We start from the raw sequence: 25,210 nt of genomic DNA, 5'->3' as shown, positions 1-25,210 counted from the left end.
CACTGGGAATTTAGGGTCCTTCATACCAAGTGTGTTCCAGAAGGCCGAGGGGGCATATCCATTAACCCCTTGGCCCATCAGAAACTTTACCACGAGGGGTGTGGTGTCGCAAGAGGAGGACCAGCTTGTGTGCCGAGGCCAGGGTCCTTCTCGCCTGAGTTTAACAAACATACTGGACACATTATCATTTTCCAGTTATGTTTTATCACTGCATTCTCCCAGTCTGACTTTCAAATAACTCTTGGACAAGACTTTACAATAAGGCTTCCCACAACATTGACTGTAACAGCTCAAGCAGGCTGAACAGCCCAGAAAGAATGTTCCTGCCGAGCACACTCAAACACAGCAGGCTTCGGCGCTCCAGTGAGAGGCCCCAAACGGGGTGTTCTCTGGTCCTATCCAGATAAAGCAAATTACAGATTATCTCCTGGCAAAGGAAAAGCAGAGTTTTTAAATACATTTGAGATGGAAATATAATCTTCTGACAGCTTCTGAAAGGGAGCAGTTTAGCCTGGGTTATTTAGATCAAACCCAAACCACTTCAGTTTACACTACGTGGGGTAGGGAGCTGATGCCTTCTCCAGTCTACTTCCCCAGGAACTAAAGCCTGGAGGAGGTGGCGTCTGACTCAAGAATACCTTGAAGGTGATGCTCTCAGGGGAATAACCCCACAAGGGGAGTTAGCACACCTGGCTCTTCTCTTCACCTGGCTGGTCAGTTGGGAGGTTGCTTCTTCTGGGCCTGTTGCCACCGCTGAGAATAAAACGGCCAGCCTAGATGATTTAGAATTTTCCTTGGGGCAGGAGGGTCTGGGGAACCCTTGAGCAACTTGATCTTCTAGGAAGCCCTGCAGGGTGAACACAGCTCACCTGTACCCTGTTAAGGTACTTGGAATATCTGGGATTCACCTGGCCCCGGGAGCGTCCTCCAGTTACAGGATGTACCATCCCAGGCTGGATAACCATCACTGGGGCATATTTCCAGCTTGAGGTGCTCAGTCACTCTTTGAAGAGGCAAACGATTACTACTGCACCGAATTTGGGTCCCCAAATGACAGCAATATCATGTGTAGGGGGAGAGCCACGACTGTTAACTGGTGCATTTCACCAGTTAAATTCGGCTTTGTGTCTCAAAACAATTTGCTTCATTATCAACCAAGCTGGAGTCAATGATGGAGGTGATATTCGGAGGCCTGATAGATTTCAAGGTTTGGGTAAATCTGAAGAAATTACTTGGTATAGATGTCATTTCAAAGAAACTTCCTCAACTAGTAAACAAACAAACAAATAAATAAAATAAACCTTCAAGTTGAGCACTGGGCTGCAAATTTTGCTTGAAATAGCTGCCATTTTCTTAAACCTACAGCATAACAAGTACCGTAGAGTTGGGGCTATGGTATTTGTTTTCCGGGGCTGTTGGGAGGATGAATGGGATACCCCAGATAAAAGGGTGCGTGGCCCCCCCTACCCCACCCCCAATCAGGCCGGTAAGGAGCCTGCTCAGAGCCTTCTGTCTCGGTCGGTCTGGCACAAAATAGGGCCTCAATAAATATTTACCAAGTGCATGAACGGTTGCCTGCTTTTCTCCTTTTGTTTAGTCACACTCTCCTTTTAAGCTCCTACAAAGAAACCCAGGGCCCTGCATGCTGCCAGTTCCACTAGGGTGTGGATGTAGAGCATGTAGAGGAAGGGGGATGAGGAATCAGTAAGGGAGGCCAGGGATCCGAAACGAGAGGGAGTAAGAGAAAGATATGATTAGAGGCGCAGGGCCAACAAAGAGCCAGACGCAAGCGAACCCAAGCGCTCTGCACCCGGGACGGGCCCCAGGCGCGCCTCCAGCCCAGCGCAGTCCACGCCGCCGGCGTGCACCGGGCGAGGCGCCCCCAGCCCGCACCCGGCGCGGGTCAGTGGCCCCCGCCCCCGGGGCGGTGCCGGGAACACGCGGCGCCTCCGGCGGTCACGTGGGGGCCGCTCCGCCGGGCGGCGCTGCTGCTTCCCGATCGCACCCTCCCAGTGCCGGGGACGCGGCGTTCGTGCTCCCGCCGGAGCGTGGGGAAGCGGAGAGCAGGAGGCGGCCCGGCCCTGCGTCCACAGGATGCCCGCCGCGGAGCCGGGCGCCGCCGTCCTCGTGGAGCAGGCGGAGGCGACGACGCTGCGGGCCGCGGGGCCGCGGCGGCAAGGGTAGCGGGGCTGGAGTTGGCCCCGAGGCGCCGAAGGCGGGCGGAGTGGGAGGAGGAGCGGCAGGCATCCTCCGCGGCGCGGCGGGCGGGCGGCGGCCCTGCTGCCCCGGCGCGCCCCTGGCCCGGGAGCCCGGAGAATGCGAGCTGCGCTCCCCGCCGGCCGCCGCCTCCCCCCGCGCCGTGCGCCCGGCGACCCCCGGAGCTGCTCGCGTCGCCGCCGCACCCCAGCTGCGGGCGCCCGGCCGCTGGCTGCGCTAGGACCCGCCGCCGCCGGTCGCCGAGGGCTGGTAGGAAGGGAGGAGCGGGAGCGAAAGGGCCCCGGAGACTGGCGCCCGCCGGGGCGCAGCGCGGCATGTAGCTGCGGGCTCCCGCGCGAGGGTGTCGGCCCGGCCCCGCCATGGCTGGGACGGACAGCGGGAACCTGAAGACGGTGAGGCTGTGGCGGGACGCCGCCCTGCGCGCCAGGAAGCTGCGGAGCAACCTGCGCCAGCTCAGCCTCAGCGCGGCCGGGGGCTGCCCGGGGACCGACCAGCTCGACTCTCCCGACGCGCCCCAGCTTGTGCTGCCGGCCAACATCGGGGACATTGAGGTGCTGAACCTGGGGAACAACGGCCTGGAGGAGGTGCCCGACGGGCTGGGCTCGGCGCTGGGCAGCCTCCGCGTCCTGGTCCTGCGCCGGAACCGCTTCGCCCGGCTGCCCCCAGCGGTGGCCGAGCTGGGCCATCACCTAACCGAGCTGGACGTGAGCCACAACCGGCTGAGCGTCCTAAGCGCCGAGGTGGTGAGCGCCCTGCGCGAGCTGAGGAAGCTCAACCTCAGCCACAACCAGCTGCCCGCCCTGCCCGCCCAGCTGGGTGCGCTGGTCCACCTGGAGGAGCTGGACGTCAGCTTTAACCGCCTGGCGCACCTGCCCGACTCCCTCTCCTGCCTCTCCCGCCTGCGCACCCTCGACGTGGACCACAACCAGCTCACGGCTTTTCCGTGGCAGCTGCTGCAGCTGGCGGCCCTGGAGGAGCTCGACGTGTCCAGCAACCGGCTGCGGGGCCTACCTGAGGATATCAGTGCCCTGCGTGCCCTCAAGATCCTCTGGCTGAGCGGGACCGAGCTTGGCACCCTGCCCAGCGGCTTCTGCGAGCTGGCCAGCCTGGAGAGCCTCATGCTGGACAACAACGGGCTGCAGGCTTTACCCGCCCAGTTCAGCCGCCTGCAGCGACTCAAGATGCTCAACCTCTCTTCCAACCTCTTGGAGGAGTTCCCTGCCGCGCTGCTGCCCCTGGCTGGTCTGGAGGAGCTCTACCTTAGTCGCAACCAGCTCACTTCTGTGCCGTCCCTGATCTCGGGCCTGGGCCGTCTTCTCACCCTGTGGCTGGATAATAACCGGCTCCGCTACCTGCCTGATTCCATCGTGGAGCTCACGGGCCTGGAGGAGCTGGTCCTGCAGGGGAACCAGATCGCTGTGCTGCCAGACAACTTTGGCCGGCTCTCCCGGGTGGGCCTGTGGAAGATCAGGGACAACCCGCTGATCCAGCCCCCCTACGAGGTCTGTATGAAGGGCATCCCCTACATCGCAGCTTACCAGAAGGAGCTGGCTCATTCCCAGCCGGCGGTCCAGCCCCGCCTCAAGCTGCTCCTGATGGGCCATAAAGCTGCGGGAAAGACCCTGCTCCGTCGCTGCCTGACCGAGGACAGAGTGGAGGGGAACCAAGGAGGAGGGGACAAGGAGAAGAGCCACCCGCCTTCACCTCCTCCCGCGAGCAAGGGCATCGAGGTGACCAGCTGGACAGCGGATGCCTCCCGGGGCCTGCGGTTCATCGTGTATGACTTAGCTGGGGATGACAGTTATGAGGTGATTCAGCCCTTCTTCCTCTCCCCGGGGGCCCTTTATGTGCTGGTGGTGAACTTGGCCACCTATGAGCCGCTCCGCTTTCCCACCACCGTGGGCTCCTTCCTGCATCGGGTAGGGGCCCGGGTGCCTCACGCCGTGGTGTGCGTTGTGGGCACGCACGCCGACCTCTGCGGGGAGCAGGAGCTGGAGGAGAAGTGTCTGGACATCCACCGCCAGATCGCCCTGCAGGAGAAGCATGACGCTGAGGGGCTGAGCCGGCTGGCCCAGGTGGTGGATGAGGCACTGGCCCGGGACTTTGAGCTCCGCTCCGCCAGCCCCCATGCAGCCTACTACGGTGTGTCCGACAAGAACCTTCGGCGGCGCAAGGCCCACTTTCAGTACCTGCTCAACCACCGGCTGCAGATCCTCTCCCCTGTGCTGCCCGTGAGCTGCAGGGACCCACGCCAGTTACAGCGCCTGCGGGACAAACTGCTCTCAGTGGCCGAGCACCGGGAAATCTTCCCCAACCTCCACAGAGTACTGCCTCGGTCCTGGCAGGTGCTGGAGGAGCTGCACTTCCAGCCCCCTCAGGCGCAGCGGCTCTGGCTCAGCTGGTGGGACTCGGCTCGCCTGGGCCTGCAGGCCGGCCTGACCGAGGACCGGCTGCAGAGCGCCCTCTCCTACCTGCACGAGAGCGGCAAGCTGCTCTACTTTGAGGACAGCCCGGCCCTCAAGGAGCACGTCTTCCACAACCTCTCCCGCCTCATCGACATCCTCAACGTCTTCTTCCAGAGGGATCCTTCCTTGCTGCTGCATAAGCTGCTCCTGGGGACCAGCGGCGAGGGCGAGGCTGAGAGCCGGGGTGAAAGCTCCCCGCTGATGGCGCCGCCCGCCCCAAGCCAGGATGCGCTCCGGGCCACCCAGCTCCATCATTATGTGGAAGGCTTTCTGCTGCATGGGCTCCTGCCGGCCCACGTCATCCGGCTGCTGCTGAAGCCTCACATCCAGGCTCAGCAGGACCTGCAGCTCCTGCTGGAGCTGCTGGAGAAGATGGGACTCTGTTACTGCCTCAACAAAGCCAAGGGCAAGCCTCTGAATGGGTCCACGGCCTGGTACAAGTTCCCGTGCTATGTGCAGAACGAGGTGCCCCACGCGGAGGCCTGGATTAACGGGACCAACCTGGCCGGGCAGTCCTTTGTGGCTGAGCAGTTGCAGATTGAATATAGTTTTCCCTTCACCTTTCCACCCAGCTTGTTTGCACGCTACAGCGTCCAGATCAACAGCCATGTGGTGCACAGGTCGGATGGCAAACTTCAGATCTTTGCATACAGAGGGAAAGTCCCTGTGGTGGTGAGTTACAGACCTGCCAAGGGGGTCCTGCAGCCGGATACCCTGTCCATTGCCAGCCACGCATCCTTACCGAACATATGGACGGCATGGCAAGCCATAACCCCCTTAGTAGAGGAACTGAATGTCCTACTTCAGGAATGGCCTGGACTGCACTACACTGTACACATTCTCTGTTCTAAGTGCCTTAAGAGAGGGTCACCCAATCCACACGCTTTCCCAGGTAAGAGGGGAGAGGGATGTGTCTCCCTTGCGGTATGTTTTAAGATGCATTTTGGGAAGATACTTGTTTCTCCTTTGGCAGACTGTTTGCTTAACCTCACTGGCTCCCCAGGAAAGCTTTTCAAGGAAAATAGAGGGGGATTTGGGGACAAGCAAAAGGCAGTAAGTATGTTAGCTATATGAACACAGTCCCCAGTATCATGTATCATACTCTTCTAATAGAAAGACTCAAACTTCCAAAGTGGGTTCCAGTCAGAACATTTCAGATCTCTGTTTTCCTCTTCCCAATTCAGCCCGCCTTTCCTGGAAGGAAATTTCAGATGGTTGAACAGATGAGTGGTGTCTGATGCCGAGCCCTGGGCTATAATGCTTATTAGACACATGTCGAAGGGGTGCTCTGAGTTTGAGATGTCTAGTCTCATATTCTTTTGTTTAAGTTCAGAGTGTGACCATAATGCAGAAATTATTGCTCCTTTTTCTTAAGAAATTCCACAGAAGAATGTTTTGTAATCGGGGTGAATGATGGATTAGTAAAGATAAAAGTGTCGGTCTGTAAGGCATGACTCAATCCTGGGATCACTGTTTCACCCACTGCACTCTAGGGCATGAAAGAGAGATTACTGAAATCTCTAAGGGGAGTTTTTTGGGTATTTCTTGGTGATTTTGTGCTTTACCAACATCTTAAGGCCTGGTTTTTGGTTAAGTGTTGGAGAGTGGAGCTTTATGGAGGTGCTTTGTAAGAGATGGAAGGGACAAGAAACTGACACGAGTTTTTGGGTTTTTGTTGTTTTTTTTTTCCTCTTTTGGGGAGTGTTTTCCAGCAGACTTTTTTTTTTTTAAACTGTTTCAGGTGAGTGGGAGAATTCCAGGACTGGTAGGATTTTTCAAGCCTGGTTAATTGGTATCTAAGTGTCTATTTGGGAACGGGTCCATTTCTTCACCCTTTGGAACTCTTCTCTAAACAGCTCTGATTTTTGTGAAGCAGGCTTAGTTAACATTCCAAGTGTCCTAAGGACAAACCCAATAATAGCATCACTGCTAGTTTCTCCCCTCGGTCCCCCACCTCTGGGTACATTGAGGGGGGTGATGAAATGGAAGACTGTACGCCACTGTCATCTTTGTCCTAGTCTGAATGCTGCTCGTAATAGTATCAGGAAGGAATTGGACACCAATATTTCCGAAGGTAACATCTCCCCGTTGCCCTAGATCTGGGCTGAGTTTAATTCATCAGCTGAAAAAAGCTACCATATCCAGTTACCAGTCAATTAAGCTGTCCATTCTGTATGATTATCTGGTGTCTCCTCACAGTTTGTGACTTGGTAGCCCTTTCAGTTTGTTTTATATTTGCCATTGTCTTTATTCATGAAAGCAAAATTCTTCTCTATTGTGCCACTAAATTGAAGAAAGTGGTTGAGAATTACATATTCACAGAGCATATTATTGAAGGAGCTACTTAAAGCCAGTTCTTAACACAAAGATGGAGCATTAATAAAACTGGTGTTATTAACAACAAAGGGGAACACACAGGTTATTGAACAAGTAAGGATCTGTGCAGAGGAATTCGAAGAACTTTGAAGAGTAAACAATGAGGCTGATTTTTTTTTCCTAATCTCAGCTCTTTATTTTTTAACAGTCATAAATTCCACAAACAAGCTGTCTCCAGATGCAGAGACAACCCCATTCTCTTGTTATTGTTTTGCCTTTTTGTCTTTCAAGGAGGTCACCTGGTTTGCGATCCAGGCTATAGGGAAGAGGTGGCTTTTTCAACGTAAAAAGCAATTAAATGATTGAAAATTGTCAAATTATCTTATGTAGTGAGTAGGAATAACTCATCAGCTGTTTTTATAATATGGACTGTAGGTTTCTGTCTTGTTCATGGTCAGAGAAAGTATCTTTTTTGCTTCGTTCAGGATTGATTTCTGTCAAAAGCAGCAGAGGGTACAGAGTAGCGGGAAAAGATGATTATAGTGTATTTATTACATTAAGAAGACAGAGAAAACCACATTTTCCTCTTTCATAATTTTCTGTGATAGCCATCATTTGTTAGTATTTGTCACAATTCTGAAAGATTTGAGAAGAGCTAAAATAATGAAAAGCTAGAAGGTGATGTAGGAACAAACATATAACGTTTGGTGTTGTTAGTGAGGGCATACATTTAAAAATATGCTCAATGAGTCCCTGGATTATTAAAATATATTGTAACTCAGCAGAAACCTTTGAATCTCTTGGTAGCCTTTTGTTTCTTTAAGAAGTCATTTTGCTTTTTAGAGACATGAAAAAAGTTGGTAGCCTTTTATTTCTTTAAGAAGTCATTTTGCTTTTTAGAGACATGAAAAAAGTTGGTTACTTAGTTTTACATTTTATTAAAGTGTCAGGTTATCTTGTAAATTAGCAATTTTATATACAATGGTGAAAAAACACTTAAATTTGTTTCAGCTTCAAGACATTAAGATTAAATAGGAAATTAAAGTGTCTCCTTTGATTTTATACGGAAGAAACAAAGTGGCATTATTATCTTAAAAAGTGTGTGTGGGGCTTCCCTGGTGGCGCAGTGGTTGAGAGTCCGCCTGCCAATGCAGGGGACGCGGGTTCGTGCCCCGGTCCGGGAAGATCCCACATGCCGCGGAGCGGCTGGGCCCGTGAGCCATGGCCGCTGGGCCTGCGCGTCCGGAGCCTGTGCTCCGCGGCGGGAGAGGCCGCAGCATTGAGAGGCCCGCGTAACGCAAAAAAAAAAAAAAAAAAAAAAAAAAAGTGTGTGTGTGTATGTGTCTGTGTAGCCCATTTTGGCCCTGTCCCTGTGGATGGGACATTGAATTTTCTGGCCTGAGCTGCACTGAGGTAGTTGACCCAGGGAAGTATAACGCTAGATTTCTCTTTTCTTATTTTGATTTACAAAAGAAATGCAATGTTTTGGAAAATCCTTAGTCACCAGGCCACTTGTTTCGAAAAGTTCTTGTAAAAAAGATCTAAGCACTGTGTCAGAGAGGTCACCTGTTTGTTTCATTTGAGAGAAATGTGTTGGGTGATAAGAGAGGCTTTCGGAAACTCAAAGAAGGCCCATGATGCAGCCTACATGTCAGGTGTGAGTCTTTATTACTTTCTGCAACTTTACTGCCTCCTCCTTAACGAGGGAACTCTGTGGAGTGTGATTGGCCTTGAGTAAGTTGCTTCTTGCGGGATATTTATCTATGTTCTCGTTCTTTTCCACCAACATGACATCTAAACCAGGAGAGCTGACTGCTCCTGAGGTTGGATAATGTGTGGCCTACGGATGTAAGATGTGGAGGTAAGGGCGGAGGTCCACAGCGAGATTCTGGTGCTTTGCTATTTCAGTATTTGAAAGGATGCTGTGTGTTTTTAAATTGGAAGAGTGCATCTTGGTGAGTTGAACTTAGGCCGCGTGTGATTTTTCATGAAATATCCTACTCTCCAAATTATTCAAGGTCACTCTTAAGAATAATTAGAAAGCAGCCCAGAGCAGTAGGCAGAGAACTGGTAGATGATCTTTTATGTATTTGATCCCTTTCATTCACTCAGTTGCTCAGCATCCTGCTGCTTCTCCCTAGTCAAGTGCCTTTTGTCCTTGTTTAATTTCTTACACACTCTGTACCTCTCTGAAGCCCTCAGTGAATTTTGCCTTGTTCTGTAGCTGTTTGTGTAGGTCATAATATCTCTTTGATTAGCTTGTTCACTTGCTTCCTCCAAGCAGGAAACATGCCTGAGGCTTTGTGGCTTCTGTAAGAGCCTCTCAACTGTCTGCTGGATGATTGGTCTTTGTGAGAAATCTCTTTTTTGTTTTCTTTGATAGTCACATACTCTGTCAGATTCCCAGGTGGTACTCTTGCAGTCATCTCGCTTTGTCCTGTGTCCCAGCTTCCCTCCCCCACACTTGTCCCTCTGGTGTTCTCATCGTCACTATATTACTGGCCTTGCCCTTGAATGGGCCCTTCACTTTGACCACTGAAGCAAAGCAAAATTCTTGCCTTGTTCTATCTCAGTTTTAGAGTTCCTGGAATTTGAGCATGACCTAGTTGCTTAGATTGAATTAGTCATTGTTTTTAATTTTGCAAAGGTTATTAAATATCTTTCTGGTTTGGCTTTATTAATACTGACGCTGCTCGGCTTTTGTTTTTGTGGAGAGTCCTCTTTGAACTCTCTTGGGCTTTGTTTCATAGAAACATCAAAACCTTCATCATGCAGTGGATGAAAGAAACTCCCTGCATAACAGAATTCAAAGACTTGAAAGGCCTTTGGAGTGTTCAAATTATTTTGAATATTAGGTGCCTCTTCTTTAAACTCTAGAATAAACTCTCAAGTCCATCCCTGCACAAGTTTAGAATTTCCTAGAGAAAGTATTTTTTAATTTGTTAACAGACATTTTGTGTCATCCTCTGCCACCTGCTCGTCTCATCCTCCAGGAAACCTCACCAATTTTAGTTCTTACTCATTTTCTTCATCTGAACACCTAGAACACGTATAGGGTGTACTTCACAGGGTTGTTTTGAGCATTAGGTGAGAGACTGTGTCGGGGAAAGCAGTTACCCCCCCCCCCCCCCCCCCCCCCCCCCCCCCCCCCGTGTCTGGAGGAAGTGAGGGTGGGGATGGCTGATATGGGAGTGAACATTTCTGGTTGATTTCTCCCTTCACCCACCAACTTGCTTCTCACCATGGGAGTCTGTTTTGATTAAGGATCTGACCATCCATCCATTAGGGAGCTTTTTTTTTTTTTTAAAACGCAGGGGACCAGTAGTGCTGGTCTCATCTCTTGCCCTCTCTTGTCTGCTGCAGCCGAGGCCCTTCGGGGCTGGAGAGGAGAGTTGTTTGTGTTTCAGGCTCTGCTTGGGGCAGGCCCAGCCAGGTCTCTGTTCCCGTGGTTCAACTGCTCTGATTGCAAAACCAGGTGTCAGGTTGCTGTCAGGTTTACTGTCCTCTGGGGGCCAGCTACCTTCACTTCAGTGGGGAGGGCTGTGGAGGCCTCATTTTGGCCTGCCTTCCACAAACCTGCTCTGGCACTCGTGAAGCTGACCCTCGGATCCCCATTTAGTGCCTCCAGTCTGCATGGCCTGTAGAACCCAGAGTGATTGACAGACATCTCAGACAGCCACAGCATACGTATGATGACATGTTTTTCTTGAACCACCAAGACCCTCTCTGTGAAGTGAGGTTGTACCCTCACTTCTCTGAGTTCTGATGTCTCATGTGACGGCACACCGCGCCCTGGACGGTGCCTGGCACAGGGCCGAGCAGGTAGAAGGGATTCAAAGCGGATTGGTTATTTTTCAAGAACTAAAAAAATTCTAGTGTTTCTTAATTGATTCCTTGGCAGAGTGGTGTTTTTTAGGTTGCTTGTGATGTTTTTTATCTCAAGTGTGTACTTCTTTTTTTTTTTTTTTTTTGTGGTACGCGGGCCTCTCACTGTTGTGGCCTCTCCCGTTGCGGAGCACAGGCTCCGGACGCGCAGGCTCAGTGGCCGTGGCTCACGGGCCTAGCCGCTCCACGGCATGTGGGATCTTCCCGGACAGGGGCATAAACCCGTGTCCCCTGCATCGGCAGGCGGACTCTCAACCACTGCGCCACCAGGGAAGCCCTCAAAGTGTGTACTTTAAGAGAAGAATGTATAATTTTCCCATGGGATTTTTCTGCCACATCAATCCCTGTCCTTTGTGTACATCCTCCTGACTCTTACAGAGATGGGGGAGGAGTGGGCGACGGGCAGCTTATCAGGATGAAGGTGAGTGAAGGGTGGAAATTGGCTACAGAAAGCTTCCACCACCTGACATCACAGTCGCTCTCCTTGAGGCAGTGGGCACTCCCCTCCCTCCTGTCTCATAGCTCTTTTTTTCTTTTATTTTTTTGGGAATTTTTGAATTTTTTTTATACAACAGGTTCTTATTTGTTATCCATTTTATACATATTAGTGTGTACATGTCAATCCCAATCTCCCAATTCATCACACCATACCCGCCTACCCCCTGCCCCCATTGTCCACTTTCCCCCCTTGGTGTGTCCATAGGTTTGTTCTCTATATCTGTGTCTCTATTTCTGGCCTGCAAACCGGTTCATCTGTACCATTTTTCTAGGTTCCACATATATGCATTAATATACGATATTTGTTTTTTCTGAGTTACTTCACTCTGTATGACAGTCTCTAGATCCATCCACGTCTCAACAAATGACCCAATTTTGTTCCTTTTTATGGCTGAGTAATATTCCATTGTATATATGTACCACATCTTCTTTATCCATTCATCTGTCGATGGGCATTTAGGTTGCTTCCATGACCTGGCTATTGTAAATAGTGCTTCAGTGAACATGGGCGTGCATGTGTCTTTTTGAATTATGGTTTTCTCAGGGTATATGCCCAGTAGTGGGATTGCTGGTAATTGTAGTTTTAGTTTTTTAAGAAACCTCCATACTCTTCTCCATAGTGGCTGTATCAATTTAGATTCCCCACCAACAATGCAAGAGGGTTCCCTTTTCTCCACACCCTCTCCAACATTTGTTGTGTGTAGATTTTGTGATGATGCCCAATAATAGTGGTGAGAGTGGACATCCTCGTCTTGTTCCTAATCTTAGAGGAAATGCATTCAGTTTTTTACCATTGAGAATGATGTTTGCTGTGGGTTTGTCGTATATGGCCTTTATTATGTTGAGGTAGGTTCCCTCTATGCTCACTTTCTGGAGAGTTTTTATCATAAATGGGTGTTGAATTTTGTCAAAAGCTTTTTCTGCATCTATTGAGATGATCACATGGTTTTTCTTCAATTTGTTAGTATGGTGTATCACATTGATTGATTTGCGTATATTGAAGAATCCTTGCATCCCTGGGATAAATCCCACTTGATTGTGGTGTATGATCTTTTTAATGTGTTGTTGGATTCTGTTTGCTAGTATTTTGTTGAGGATTTTTGCATCTATATTCATCAGTGATATTGGTCTGTAATTTTCTTTTTTTGTTGTATCTTTGTCTGGTTTTGGTATCAGGGTGATGGTGGCCTCATAGAATGAGTTTGGGAGTGTTCCTTCCTCTGCAATTTTTCGAAAGAGTTTAAGAAGGATGGGTGTTAGCTCTTCTCTAAATGTTTGATAGAATTCACCTGTGAAGCCATCTGGTCCTGGACTTTTGTTTGTTGGAAGATTTTTAATCACAGTTTCAATTTTATTACTTGTGACTGGTCTGTTCATATTTTCTATTTCTTCCTGGTTCAGTCTAGGAAAGTTATACCTTTCTAAGAATTTGTCCATTTCTTCCAGGTTGTCCATTTTGTTGGCATAGAGTTGCTTGTAGTAGTCTCTTAGGATGCTTTATACTTCTGCAGTGTCTGTTGTAACTTCTCCTTTTTCATTTCTAATTTTATTGAGTTGAGTCCTCTCCCTCTTTTCCTTGATGAGTCTGGCTAATGGTTTATCCATTTTGTTTATCTTCTCAAAGAACCAGCTTTTAGTTTTTTTGATCTTTGCTATCGTTTTCTTTGTTTCTGTTTCATTTATTTCTGCTCTGTTCTTTATGATTTCTTTCCTTCTACTAACTTTGGGTTTTGTTTGTTCTTCTTTCTCTAGTTCCTTTAGATGTAAGGTTAGATTGTGTATTTGAGATTTTTCTTGTTTCTTGAGGTAGGCTTGTATTGCTATAAAGTTCCCTCTTAGCACCGGTTTTGCTGCATCCCATAGGTTTTGGATCATGGTGTTTTCGTTGTAATTTGTCTCTAGGTATTTTTTGCTTTCCTCTTTGATTTCTTCATTGATCTCTTGGTTATTTAGTAACATATAGTTTAGCCTCCATGTGTTTGTGTTTTTTACGTGTTTTCCCCTGTAACTGATTTCTAATCGCATAGTGTTGTGGTCAGAAAAGATGTTTGAAATGATTTCAATTTTCTTAAATTTACCAAGGCTTGATTTGTGACCCAAGATGTGATCTATCCTGGAGAATGTTCTGTGTGCACTTGAGAAGAAAGTGTAATCTGCTATCTTTGGATGGAATGTCCTGTAAATATCAATTAAATCTATCTGGTCTACTGTGTCATTTAAAGCTTGTGTTTCCTTATTAATTTTCATTTTGGATGATCTGTCCATTGGTGTAAGTGAGGTGTTCAAGTCCCCCACTATTGTTGTGATTTCCTCTTTTATACCTGTTAGCAGTTGCCTTATGTATTGAGGTCCTCCTATGTTGGGTGCATATATATTTATAATTGTTATATCTTCTTCTTGAATTGATCCCTTGATCATTATGTAGTGTCCTCCCTTGTCTCTTTTTTTAATAAATTTATTTATTTATTTATTTTTTGGCTGTGTTGGGTCTTTGTTGCTGTGCGTGGGCTTTCTCTAGTTGCGGCGAACAGGGGCTATTCTTTTTTGCGGTGTGTGGGTTTCTCATTGCAGTGGCTTCTCGTTGCGGAGCATGGGCTCTAGGCGTATGGGCTTCAGTAGTTGTGGCACGTGGGCTCAGTAGTTGTGGCTGGTGGGCTCAAGAGCTCACGTTCAGTAGTTGTGGCACATGGGCTTAGTTGCTCCGTGGCATGTGGGATCTTCCCGAACCAGGGCTCGAACCCGTATCCCCTGTATTGGCAGGCAGATTCTTAACCACTGCACCACCAGGTAAGTCCCCTTCCTTGTCTCTTGTAACATCCTTTATTTTAAAGTCTATTTTACCTGATAGTATTGCAATTACAGCTTTCTTTTGATTTCCATTTTCATGGAATATCTTTTTCCATCCCCTCACTTTCAGTCTGTATGTGTCCCTAGGTCTGAAGTGGGTCTATTGTAGACGGCATATATACGCGCATCTTGTTTTTATATCCATTCAGCCCGTCTGTGTCTTTTGGCTGGGGCATTTAATCCATTTACATTCAAGGTTATTATTGGATGCATGTTCCTGTTAACCATTTTCTTAATGGTTTTGGGATTGTTTTTGTAGGTCCTTTTCTTCTCCTGTGTTTCCCACTTAGAGAAGTTCCTTTAGCATTTGTTGTAGAGCTGGTTTGGTGGTGCTGAATTCTCTTAGCTTTTGCTTGTCTGTAAAGCTTTTGATTTCTCTATCGAATCTGAATGAGATCCTTGCTGGGTAGAGTAATCTTGGTTGTAGGTTCTTCCCTTTCATCACTTTAAGTATGTCATGCCACTCCCTCCTGGCTTGTAGAGTTTCTGCTGAGAAATCAGCTGTTAACCTTATGGGAGTTCCCTTGTATGTTATTTGTTGTTTTTCCCTTGTTGCTTTCAATAATGTTTCTTTGTCTTTAATTTTTGCCAATTAGAGTACTGTGTGTCTTGGCATGTTTCTCCTTGGGTTTATCCTGCCTGGGGCTCTGTGCCCTTCCTGAACTTGGGTGGCTATTTCCTTTCCCATGTTAGGGAAGTTTTTGACTGTAATCTCTTCAAATATTTTCTCTGGTCCTTTCTCTCTCTTCCTTCTGGGACCCCTATAATGCGAATGTTGTTGTGTTTAATGTTGTCCCAGAGGTCTCTTAGGCTGTCTTCCTTTCTTTTCACTCATTTTTCTTTATTCTGTTCCATGTCATAGCTCTTTCTTTCTAACTAGCCTCCTACCCTTCCTTGACATTGGCCTTAAGGAGTGGGAAAGTATAAATGGTAAGGAGAGTGAAGGTCTGATGGTGGCAATGCAGGAAAGAAGGTGTTTTCCGTGGTGTGTCCCAGCTGTTTTGCCTTCTTCCAAGTGCTGTTGCTTTCCAGAAGCTCCTTCCAGGTTTCTTGCTGGTTTGAGTTCAGGGGAGACCATAGAAGAGTTGCTGGCCGGAACAAACGCAGCGATGGTTTGTGTGTGCTATACTCTGTGGTAACAGCTCCCAGACACCACTGCCAGTGGGCCTGACTTATTCATGGAGAGCGAGGAGAAAACATTTTCAGTTATTTTTATTTTTGGCGCAGAATGCAAGAAAACATTTTCTCGTTTTTCCTTCCTCGGCCTAATCTCTTAGCTGCAAATAGTGATGCCTTGTTTCTTAAAGAGTAAATTAGCGAAAAACCATCAGCAAACTTCTTTCTCTTTAGCTGTCGGTTTACAGATGGCAAGGAATACTGAAGGAGAAAGAAAGTGGGAGTGGGGAGCATGGGAGCAGGGGAGAGGCATTCAGGTCCTGGTGAGTTACTGAGGTGGGTTTGCATGGCCATTGCGAGCCTGGAGCCTGTTTTACCGCCTCAGGAAGGAACTTCCTGCCCTGGACTGGCAGTCCTAGGCACCCGGGCTGTCCCAGCTGTTTCCTTCGCTTTTGCAAATCTGTGCACAAGGGTGCTTAGGAGAAGGGCAAGGAGGAAAGGAAGTTGTGTAAGTTGTTGTGTTAAGTTGTATCAAGACTGCTCTTTGAGGGTTCCCTGTTTTGTGCCTGCCTTTCTGCTTTTTGGGTGGGGCGGCTTTACCGAGTCTAGCCCTGTAGCTTTCTGCCTCCTTTTTATCCAGGTGAAATTCACATACATGAAATTAACCTTTTTTTTTTTTGCGGTACGCGGGCCTCTCACTGCAGTGGCCTCTCCGATTGCCGAGCACAGGCTCCGGACGCGCAGGCTCAGCGGCCATGGCTCACGAGCCCAGCCGCTCCGCGGCATGTGGGATCCTCCCGGACTGTGGCACTAACCCGTGTCCTCTGCATCGGCAGGCAGACTCTCAACCACTGCGCCACCAGGGAAGCCCAAAATTAACCTTTTTTTAAAAAAAAATTATTTTTGGCCGTGTTGGGTCTTCATTTCTGTGTGAGGGCTTTCTCTAGTTGTGGCAAGTGGGGGTCACTCTTCATCACGATGCGCGGGCCTCTCAGTATCGCGGTCTCGTTGTGGAGCACAGTCTCCAGACGCGCAGGCTCAGTAGTTGTGGCTCACGGGCCTAGTTGCTCCGCGGCATGTGGCATCTTCCTGGACCAGGGCTGGAACCCGCGTCCCCTGGCAGGTAGATTCTCAACCACTGTGCCACCAGGGAAGCCCAACCGTTTTCTTTTAATGTAAAGTTTTTTGGTTTTTTTTAATGAATAGGCAAAATTAAAGTCAAAATTTTATTTAAAGAATTCACGTTATGATTCCCTCCACTGCCAATCACCTTAGTTCCTCAATGTTTGAGTCATAATCTTCAAGACAGCCCTTTTAAAAAGAACTTTTGCTCAGACCACAGTTGTCATATTAGTAAGTCCACAATTGTGTTTAGTTGGGATTCTTTGATCTCTACTTGAATACGGAGATGCTTCAAAAATTCCCCACCTGTAATCTTTGGGCTCCAGTTTCTTCAAGCAATTTACTTCAGGGCCCTGAAAGTTAAATTATAGGAAGTACATTGATATTTTGGCAGATGATCTAAAATATATTGTTCCTTCATCATTTCTAATATTGAAAAGCTTTGTGACATCCAGTTTTCACTCACGAGCCTAGCAAAACATGTTACAGATCTCCTTGTCACCACTGCAGTAAACTTACTGTGATGGAAACGAATCCTATGTCTCAGTGTGGCCACATCAGTAATACCTGGACACCATGCACAACAGTTCCCATTTGCATCTAGAATGAAGCTTGAAATGAACCATTTTACAGTGAACAGTTCCCTGGCATTTAGTGTAATCACAGTGCTATGCAGCCACAGCTGTAAGTCAGGTGCTTCTGGAGGGAAGGAGCCGATCAGGTTGGTGGTTTTCTTCCTGGGGCGAATGTTCTGGAATTCTTTTGCCAGACTCTTTGTGGCAGCTTTCCTTCTAAGACATGACTTGAGAAGGGATTTTTAAGCTAGGCCTTGAGATGCCACGTTGATGAACATCTTTTAGCACAGCTGCCATGAGAATCCTCTTCCTTAGTGTTGATGAGAGGACAGAAAGTAGGACATGGAGACTTCTGGTCTGTGCTGTGCATATGTGACTTAATTGGGGGCTGACACACAAAGGACATGTAGGAGAGAAGCACAAATAAGTACTGTGTAATTACTGTCTTCTGTACAGTGCTTTTTTCCCATATAGATTTTGAGTAGAGTTCTGGAATGATTGGCAAGGCCATAGGCAGGTATGAGGGTTAAGGGGATGGGGTTGCATTGGTTCAAAATTAGGTTGTTACCAGATTAGGCAGACAAGTGTACCATACGTTTATGAGCTGGATGCTGTCATCAATCACTGCTGAGTACCTTCTGTAAACAGAAGTCTGTACCAAACTGGGATTTTTAGGAGAATAAAATAAAATACCTGGCTGTGGTCATGAGGAGCTGAGATGGGATCTTGGTTGATGTAATTGTTGACTCTGGTACATGTGGAATCTGACTATATATGGAGAAATTCATTGCATGTTTGAGGAATGACTGGAAAAAACTGGCTTTTGATTTTCTAGAAGAAAATGTCATATGGAAAAAAATCAGGTATAATTTTGAATTTGCTTGACATAGTCATTCTTTTCAGTTATCTACAGTTTAGGTCATTTGTTTGCGAGAAATCTCAGGCAGATCTCGAGAGGATGCTGAAAAAGGAAAAGGCATTGTTTCTGAGGATTTCTCAAAACTTCCAAAACTAATCAGCCTTTTAAGAGGAGGGAAGTGCCTCCTCTTCAGGAATCTTTTACATGTTTCAGAGTCTTTTATGGATTTGCTTCTGTTTTGAGAGGGATTGCCATCAGCAATGATTTCTGAACCCCAAAGACTGCATGAACACTGCCTCCAAAGACAGTCTAAATTAAATCGGGTACTGCCATATTAAAAAGATATGGCTGCTATTTAGAGATGTCTTTGTTGAGGGACACTTTGTTGGGGTGGTTTACTATTCTTAGCATATTAAATGTTGAGAGAATTAAAGAGTTAATTTTCTTGGGTCCTCCCCACTCCTAAAATGAAGCATGTGATCTGAACATTGTATTAGTACTGTGTTACAGTAGTAGTGAATTTGGAGGTAGTAGAACACGCCTCCCTTTCTTTCTTTCTTTTTTTTTTTTTTGAAAAGAGGATGTTTAGAAAAAAGGTAATGGAGAAGGAAAATATAAAATCAAAACAATATTTCTCCTAGGTACTGTTGTTTTATCAACTTTATTACTGTTCCCATGAGATTCTTATTGTTCATGCCATAGAGGTTATTATTGTATTAATCATCACATCATTCTAAGGGTATAGGGTTGGGAGAAAATATGATAATCGGTGACACTGTTGAGTTCCTGTCATGTTCTAGAGACAGTGCTAAGTGCTTCTTATGGGTGATCTCACTGAATCCCCCCAACAACCCTAGGGGGTTGATATTGTCATTGTCCTGACTTTCAGGGGGAGAAATTGAGTATCAGAAAGTTAAGTGAGTCCCCCAGAATTAGAACACTCTGGGATTTCAGCCCCGACCCTCTGCTTCTACCCTCTGTCCTGCTCTGCCCCTCGGGGTCAGGTTGCCCACTACCCTCCAGGGTACACAAACTCACCTCTGTCCCCCTCTTTCCTAGATGTCCATTCTGTGTCACTGCATGCTGTTCACTGTCTCAGTGTTGGACATACAGTGTCTGGTAAGGCATGGGACCTGCCCACGCAGAGGTCAGCAGAGGTCAGCAGAGGTCATGGTCAGGTGCCAGTGAGAGGTATGGTCTCAGAGAGGGGTTCCTGAAAGGGCTGCATTGCAACTGAGTGTGATTTCCAGTCCCAGTCAATCACATGGAGAAGTGGGGAAAGGTATTTCAAATTAGAATGTCTCTTAAAAAGGCGGAGGGCGTTCAGATAGGTCAGCAGGCCGTGCCTGGGGATGGGTGTGTGTGCACAAAAGCAGTTAGCAGTTGTCATAAAGAAGCTTCTTGATGGTAAGTATCATTTATGGACTGGTCAGAGTTTGCCAGTGGCCACTGCTGCCCCATGAGCTAGAGTTTTGGGAGCTCTATCCTAGCTCATTCCTTGTCCATCAGGCAGGGCTCTGTCGAGACCATGGAGGGGATTTACGGCTCAGAGAGCTGGAGGGTGGTTTCAGATGATTTGCTCAGACTCGCGGTCAAGTTACTGTCGGGCTGACAGAGCACCTGTCCTGTGTGGTCCCTGGCTAAGCGTGCCCCTGGTCCGGTTCTCTGGTCTGAGTCCAGAGAGAACACGCACGTTGGCTGCTCCCCCAGCCAGATGGCTGCATGCCTCTGCGATCACTAGGAATGTATCCAGAACATCGATTTTCCTGACTTGAAATCTTACCATAACAGATCCTGCAATAAAGGCGAATTTAGCTGTAACACAATTAGCATTTTATTCTGGACTGAGTTTCCCTGTCTTTACTTTGGGCTTTCTTGTGACACCCCAGACTGACTGCAAATACTTTTCTTTTAATTAATTTTGCACCGATGGAACAGCATATTTTATGCACTTTATTTGTTTGGACTCCACTTACCACGCAGTGATGGCGTCTTCTTGCACCTTTCATCATATCACCACTGGAGTTTGTCTTCCCCTGCCTCTCAATTTATCAAAATATACTTAGTTACATTTTAGTTGAAATCCTAGGAGGTGCAAGGTATTAGAAAACTTCGTTTTGTTTATATTTGCTTAATAATAGTTTGACTTGAAACACTTGGAATTTTGTGTTGCATTTTAAAATGGAAGCATTATAATATAGTGGTTACTTGCAAGGGCTCTTGAGATTCTGCTGGGTTCGAATCCCTGTTCCACTTGTTAGCTGTGTGACTTTGGATGTCATAATAGTTTCTGTCTCATAGGCTTGGCCCTGCATGTTGAGTTAATACAAGTAAAATGCTCTGAACAATGCTTGACGCAGGGCAGGGCTCCCTTAGGTACTAGCTGCTGCAGCGGATGTTTCTACCATTATTCCAGAAAGCACAAGTCTAAAGATCTATTTGGAAATCTGATAAGCTTATGGATAAAGGTCTTTTTTCATAGGAGTATAGTACAGTGTGATTCCTATTCGTGAATACCTTATGCTTTTTTCAAAATGCATTTTTCCCATAATTAAAACATTTGCAAACTTGGAGTATAAAGGGGAAAAAAATACTCATAGTTGGTATCTAACATAATTACACATTTTGCTCTATTTCTTTTCAGTTTTTTTCCCTTTAAGTTTAGGTTTATTAAAATGTGATAATCATATTTTATAAATAATTAAAAAAAATTTTAACCTAAGCTACCATGAGTATGCTTTCATGTTATTAGTAGCTACACAGTAATTGTAAATGCTTGCATAATAGTACATCAAGGAAATGTTTACCTTTGTTTATTTAAACATTAGACGCTTGAGTAGTTTCAAGTTTTGTTATGAGTAATTCTGTGATGACGGTACTTCTTTATAAAAGCTCTTATTTGGGCAGTAATCCTAGAAACAGACTCATTGAGTCAAAGGCAAAGAATGTCTAAGGTTCCGTACTTGCTTATGTTGCTTTTCATTTGAGGAACACTGTGCTACCTGCATAGGATTCTAGAATCCTGCATTTGCATTTCCTCAGCATTGGGTGTCATCTTAAAGATGCACTAACAATGAATGGAAAACAATATATCACTGATAGATCAAATTTTAATTAGGGAACATGCATGTTTTCCTCTATGAATGTTGCCTAATTGTGTTGCTTCTTTTGTGAATTGTCTGATCATGTCTTTTGGGATCGTCTTATTGGTATTTTTTTTTTAATCACAGTGATTTCTTATAATCATAGAGTTCAGTTTACATTAACACTTTAGATATGAAAGATGATAACCTTTTGACTATCAAACTGTCAGGGAGGGGAACACTTCCCTCTACCCATTTTGGTTCTTTTGGTTGGTCTAATAATTAAGTTGACACAAGGCAGATTAAGAGGAGGAAAAAAACAAATTTAATTTCATATGGATGGGAGTGCTATAGATAGGGGACCTAAGAACTGACCAAAGCAGGCTGTGTATATACCTTTTAGACAAAGAAACAATAAATTTGTGAAGAACTGACAAAATAAACGTAGGCTTGGGTACTAATTAATGAAGAAGCTAAGCAGAGTTTGTTTATACAGCCTTCTCTACCTTGAATTCCCTATCTCTGGCGATTAGAATATCTCTACTTTCGGGGTTGGGACAAAGGAGGGTCAGAGTGTCCTTCTTGTAGTGGCTGTTTAACTGTAATTCAAAATAGTATGTCAAAGTGGCATATTTTGGGGTGGCCTGCCCTGACCCCCATCATCCTTAAGGTGTTTTTGCCTTTTCGATGTTTAAAAAACTTACGATGTTTTGAAGTTTTAAATTTCATTTGATACAATGTATTGATAGCTTCCTTTGTGATTGAATGAAATACCATTACTCTTTTTCTGAATACAGAGGAGTAACAGAAGGGATCACACAGTGAACCATAATTCTCTACCCATATAACGTCTACTGACCATAAAAAAGTAATACCTGTACGTGGATGGTATATTCAAAAGCAAAAGCCCCTCTCAGCCCCCTCCCCGAGGCCCCTTTCTCCTCAGTAAACTGTTTCTTGTTATTGCTTTCAAGGAAGATAAAACATGTATTTGCAAATATTTTAACCTGAAAGAGATCATGCTGTAGTCATTGCTCAGCACCTTGCTTTTGGTCACGTAAAGTATATTTTGGAGATGTTTCCATATGAGCAGTTATAAACCTATTGTGTGTGTGTACATACACATATAGCATAATATTCTACCAATGGATGTACTGTTTAGTTAGTCCTATATTGACAGACCTTTGATTCTTTCCAGATTATTTTATAGATTTTTTTTTTTTTTTTTTTTTTTTTGTCGGTACGCGGGCCTCTCACTGTTGTGGCCTCTCCCATTGCGGAGCACAGGCTCCGGACGCGCAGGCTCAGCGGCCATGGCTCACGGGCCCAGCCGCTCTGCGGCATGTGGGATCATCCCGGACCGGGGCACGAACCCGTGTCCCCTGCATCGGCAGGCGGACTCTCAACCACTGCGCCGCCAGGGAAGCCCTATTTTATAGATTTTAAACTAAGTTCTCCACCTTCCAGAATTTTGAGAAATACTCAATTTTATTTCCTTCAGGGTTGGTGACCCCTCTTTGTGTTCAGGACACTGTCGAGATGCAATTAGAAAAAGACAAATCTCTGAGTCAAATGATGGGACTTAAAAAGGGGCTTGGGAATGATAAAAGCTTAACTCTGTCATTTAAAATAAGGGTAATCTTTTTAATTGGCTTCTGTGATGCCTAGTGGAATACCATTGTTTGCAGCATAATTATGCATTTCCCAGCTTAATTCATCCATTCTAACATGATGTAATGTTTAGACATACATAGCAATAATTACAAATCTCTCATGTCTTCAGATAAATATACCATTGGTCAAAATAAGACAGTGGCAGCATGAATAGTGCTGTGTCCATGGGAGACATTAATGAAAACTAATTGATAATGAACCGTATCTCATTGGCTCAAAACATTGCTTGGTAGAAACATGCCTTTCTATCCCAACTGTCATGTAGAGGTCAGTCCACCTGTGCCAGCGGGGCCATTTTCACTTCTGCCCTGTAACTAGCCCCAGAGTTCCACACCATTGTATTTTCTAGACCTCAGCTTGGTGTGTTATGCACAGATGTGCCCTGGGTATTTTATCCTGGGACCAGTAGGGGTCAAAATTTAAGAGATTATCCGAACTGTCTGCTTCTCTGTGTGTGTGTCATGAATAAAGAATGGGTCTAACCCAGCCCACTAAAATGTGTTTGACCTGGAAGAACAGTAAACAATTAAATCCTGGTAGAGTGGCTTGTGTGTTTAAAAGCTACTTAGTTGTGTATTTTGCTTAAAGCAAACAAAATCATCATCAGTCAGGTTGTTGGAGAAAAGAGTTTGTTCACAGGGTCCAATGAAGTGTTTGGTCTTTAAAATCCTCCTTCTTATAGTAAATGTCCAGATTGGTTCAGACAGCATGGAGGGAAAGAGGAAGCCACGTTTTCTGAACATGTTATTAAGGCAAATATTGGCTGGGATTCTTGACTCACCTTAGCTGTACATCGACATGGCATAGCTGAGGTGCCTTTGATTCAGGGGGCTTGTTACAGGTGAATCACATGGGGAAGAGCTAAAAAGAGAGATGGGAATTTTCTAGAACGCTGTGATGCCCCAAACAGCTCACTGATCTGAGAGCTGGGTCATTTTGTGTCCAGGTTACAGAAACAAAAAATGAGATGCATCTGTCCCCTTTACTGACACTACTCACCCCCAGATGGCTAGTGAGTGGCATGGCCCTGGTTGTGCCCCCCTCTAGTTTGGGGCAGGTGTTCTTTTGAATTTCTTTCTTTTATTAAGCCTCTGCGGCTATGTATGCCTTCTCCCCTCCCCGAGAAAAACACACATGCTCACCCTCTGGTTACTGTATAATGTAATGTGCATTCCCACTGGCTAGTACCTTGTTTCCATCTTTTTATTCTTGGTGTAGGGAGAAGGAAAATTCACTAGTTTTCTGTTTGGTCATTTCAGGAATTTGCCTTTGGGGCTCTTGGACCAGGCTTTCCTGTAGCCACACAGAGTTTATCTGGTCTGTGTTAGCCTCTCAACGACTTCTTGAAAACTGTTGATGCCGCTGAGCCTTGACTGTGTGACAGGGCGTAGCATTAAAATCTCACCCAAATAGTGTCCCAAATGATGGCGTCTTGTTGATTACCAGGGCTGTTAAAATTTTTTTGCTGAGCCAAAAAAAACAGGTGACTGTTTCCAGGAATTGAAAAGCTGCTGCACACCCGGTCCCAGGTGTTCCGTGAAGGTTGGATCACTCATGTCATCCCTTTTTACAGTCCATAAATCTTCTGATTTATTTTGCCATCTGGGATTCAAGACATGTTTATTCGTGGGGGGATTTCCATTGAAATCAGAGCCCGCTGTCAAGCAGGAGAATCAGGAATTAGAATGGTGTACATTGTTCTTTGTTAGAAAAGAACCCTCGTTCTTTGGTTGTAGACAAATATTTGCTTTTGCGGAATCTAGTATGGTGACGCGTTGACCAGGAGGATGGCAGAGGGGGAAGGAGACAACGGACCCGCTGTGGAGTGAGGAACTCCTGTCTGACAGGGGGAGATGCTGAGAGAAGGTGGAAGGGGAGAAGCCCTCGCTCTTGGAGGGCAGGACAAAGCGGGGCATTGGGTGAGGGCCTCTGTCCCTGGGGAGGGGTGGGGAGAAACACAGGTGCAAATGCCACTCAAGGGGAGAGCTTCTGTGGAGAGAAGTGGCTTTTCTGAACATGATGTGTGTCGGTGCCTTTGTTCGCATCCATGCGACAAGCACGCTCTCTCGCCTTCTAAGGATCAGGTGCACACCGGGCGCAATCTGATAATGCTTGGAATCTGGGTGTGTGCTACTGAAAGCACGAATACCTTTCTGCTTCCTACTCCTCTGACTTAGCTAATTTCTGTGATGGGACAGATCTTTATCCCAAGGAGTCTACATAGTTTCCTACGGAGGGTGATATTGGAAAAAATGTCCCTTTAACTGTAGCTAGAGATGAATATTGCCATTTCTTGTGTTATGCTAAACCAGCATCAGAGCAAGAGGCCTTACATCTTTTTTTTTTTTTTTTTTTAAATTTTTATTTATTTATTTTTATTTTTGGCTGTGTTGGGTCTTTGTTTCTGTGCGAGGGCTTTCTCTAGTTGCAGCAAGCGGGGGCCACTCTTCATTGCCATGCGCGGGCCTCTCACTGTCGCCGCTTCTCTTGTTGCGGGGCACAGGCTCCAGACACGCAGGCTCGGTAGTTGTGGCTCACGGGCCTAGTTGCTCT

General features: G+C 46.4%; 1 protein-coding gene and 1 non-coding gene across 3 annotated transcripts in view; one reads left to right on the top strand and one right to left on the bottom strand.

Annotated features, from left to right (window-relative positions):
- The first annotated feature begins 2,435 nt into the window (after window positions 1-2,435).
- Window positions 2,436-25,210, top strand: part of MFHAS1 (malignant fibrous histiocytoma amplified sequence 1) — a 119,979-nt gene continuing 97,204 nt past the window's right edge. For both annotated transcript variants that reach the window (XM_032618376.1, XM_032618374.1), the window contains exon 1: window positions 2,436-5,574. In XM_032618376.1, the coding sequence (XP_032474267.1) occupies window positions 2,577-5,574 (2,998 nt within the window). In that variant the 5' untranslated portion in view covers window positions 2,436-2,576. The remainder of the gene's footprint in view (window positions 5,575-25,210) is intronic.
- Window positions 16,945-17,079, bottom strand: LOC116746917. Its single transcript, XR_004347919.1, has one exon. It is a non-coding gene; the product is annotated as a small nucleolar RNA SNORA1 (small nucleolar RNA).

Source organism: Phocoena sinus, chromosome 21, assembly GCF_008692025.1.
Source record: "Phocoena sinus isolate mPhoSin1 chromosome 21, mPhoSin1.pri, whole genome shotgun sequence".
Taxonomy (NCBI): domain Eukaryota; kingdom Metazoa; phylum Chordata; class Mammalia; order Artiodactyla; family Phocoenidae; genus Phocoena; species Phocoena sinus.
The sequence above is the reverse complement of the archived record's forward strand: the minus strand, read 5'-3'. Positions and strand labels throughout refer to the sequence as shown.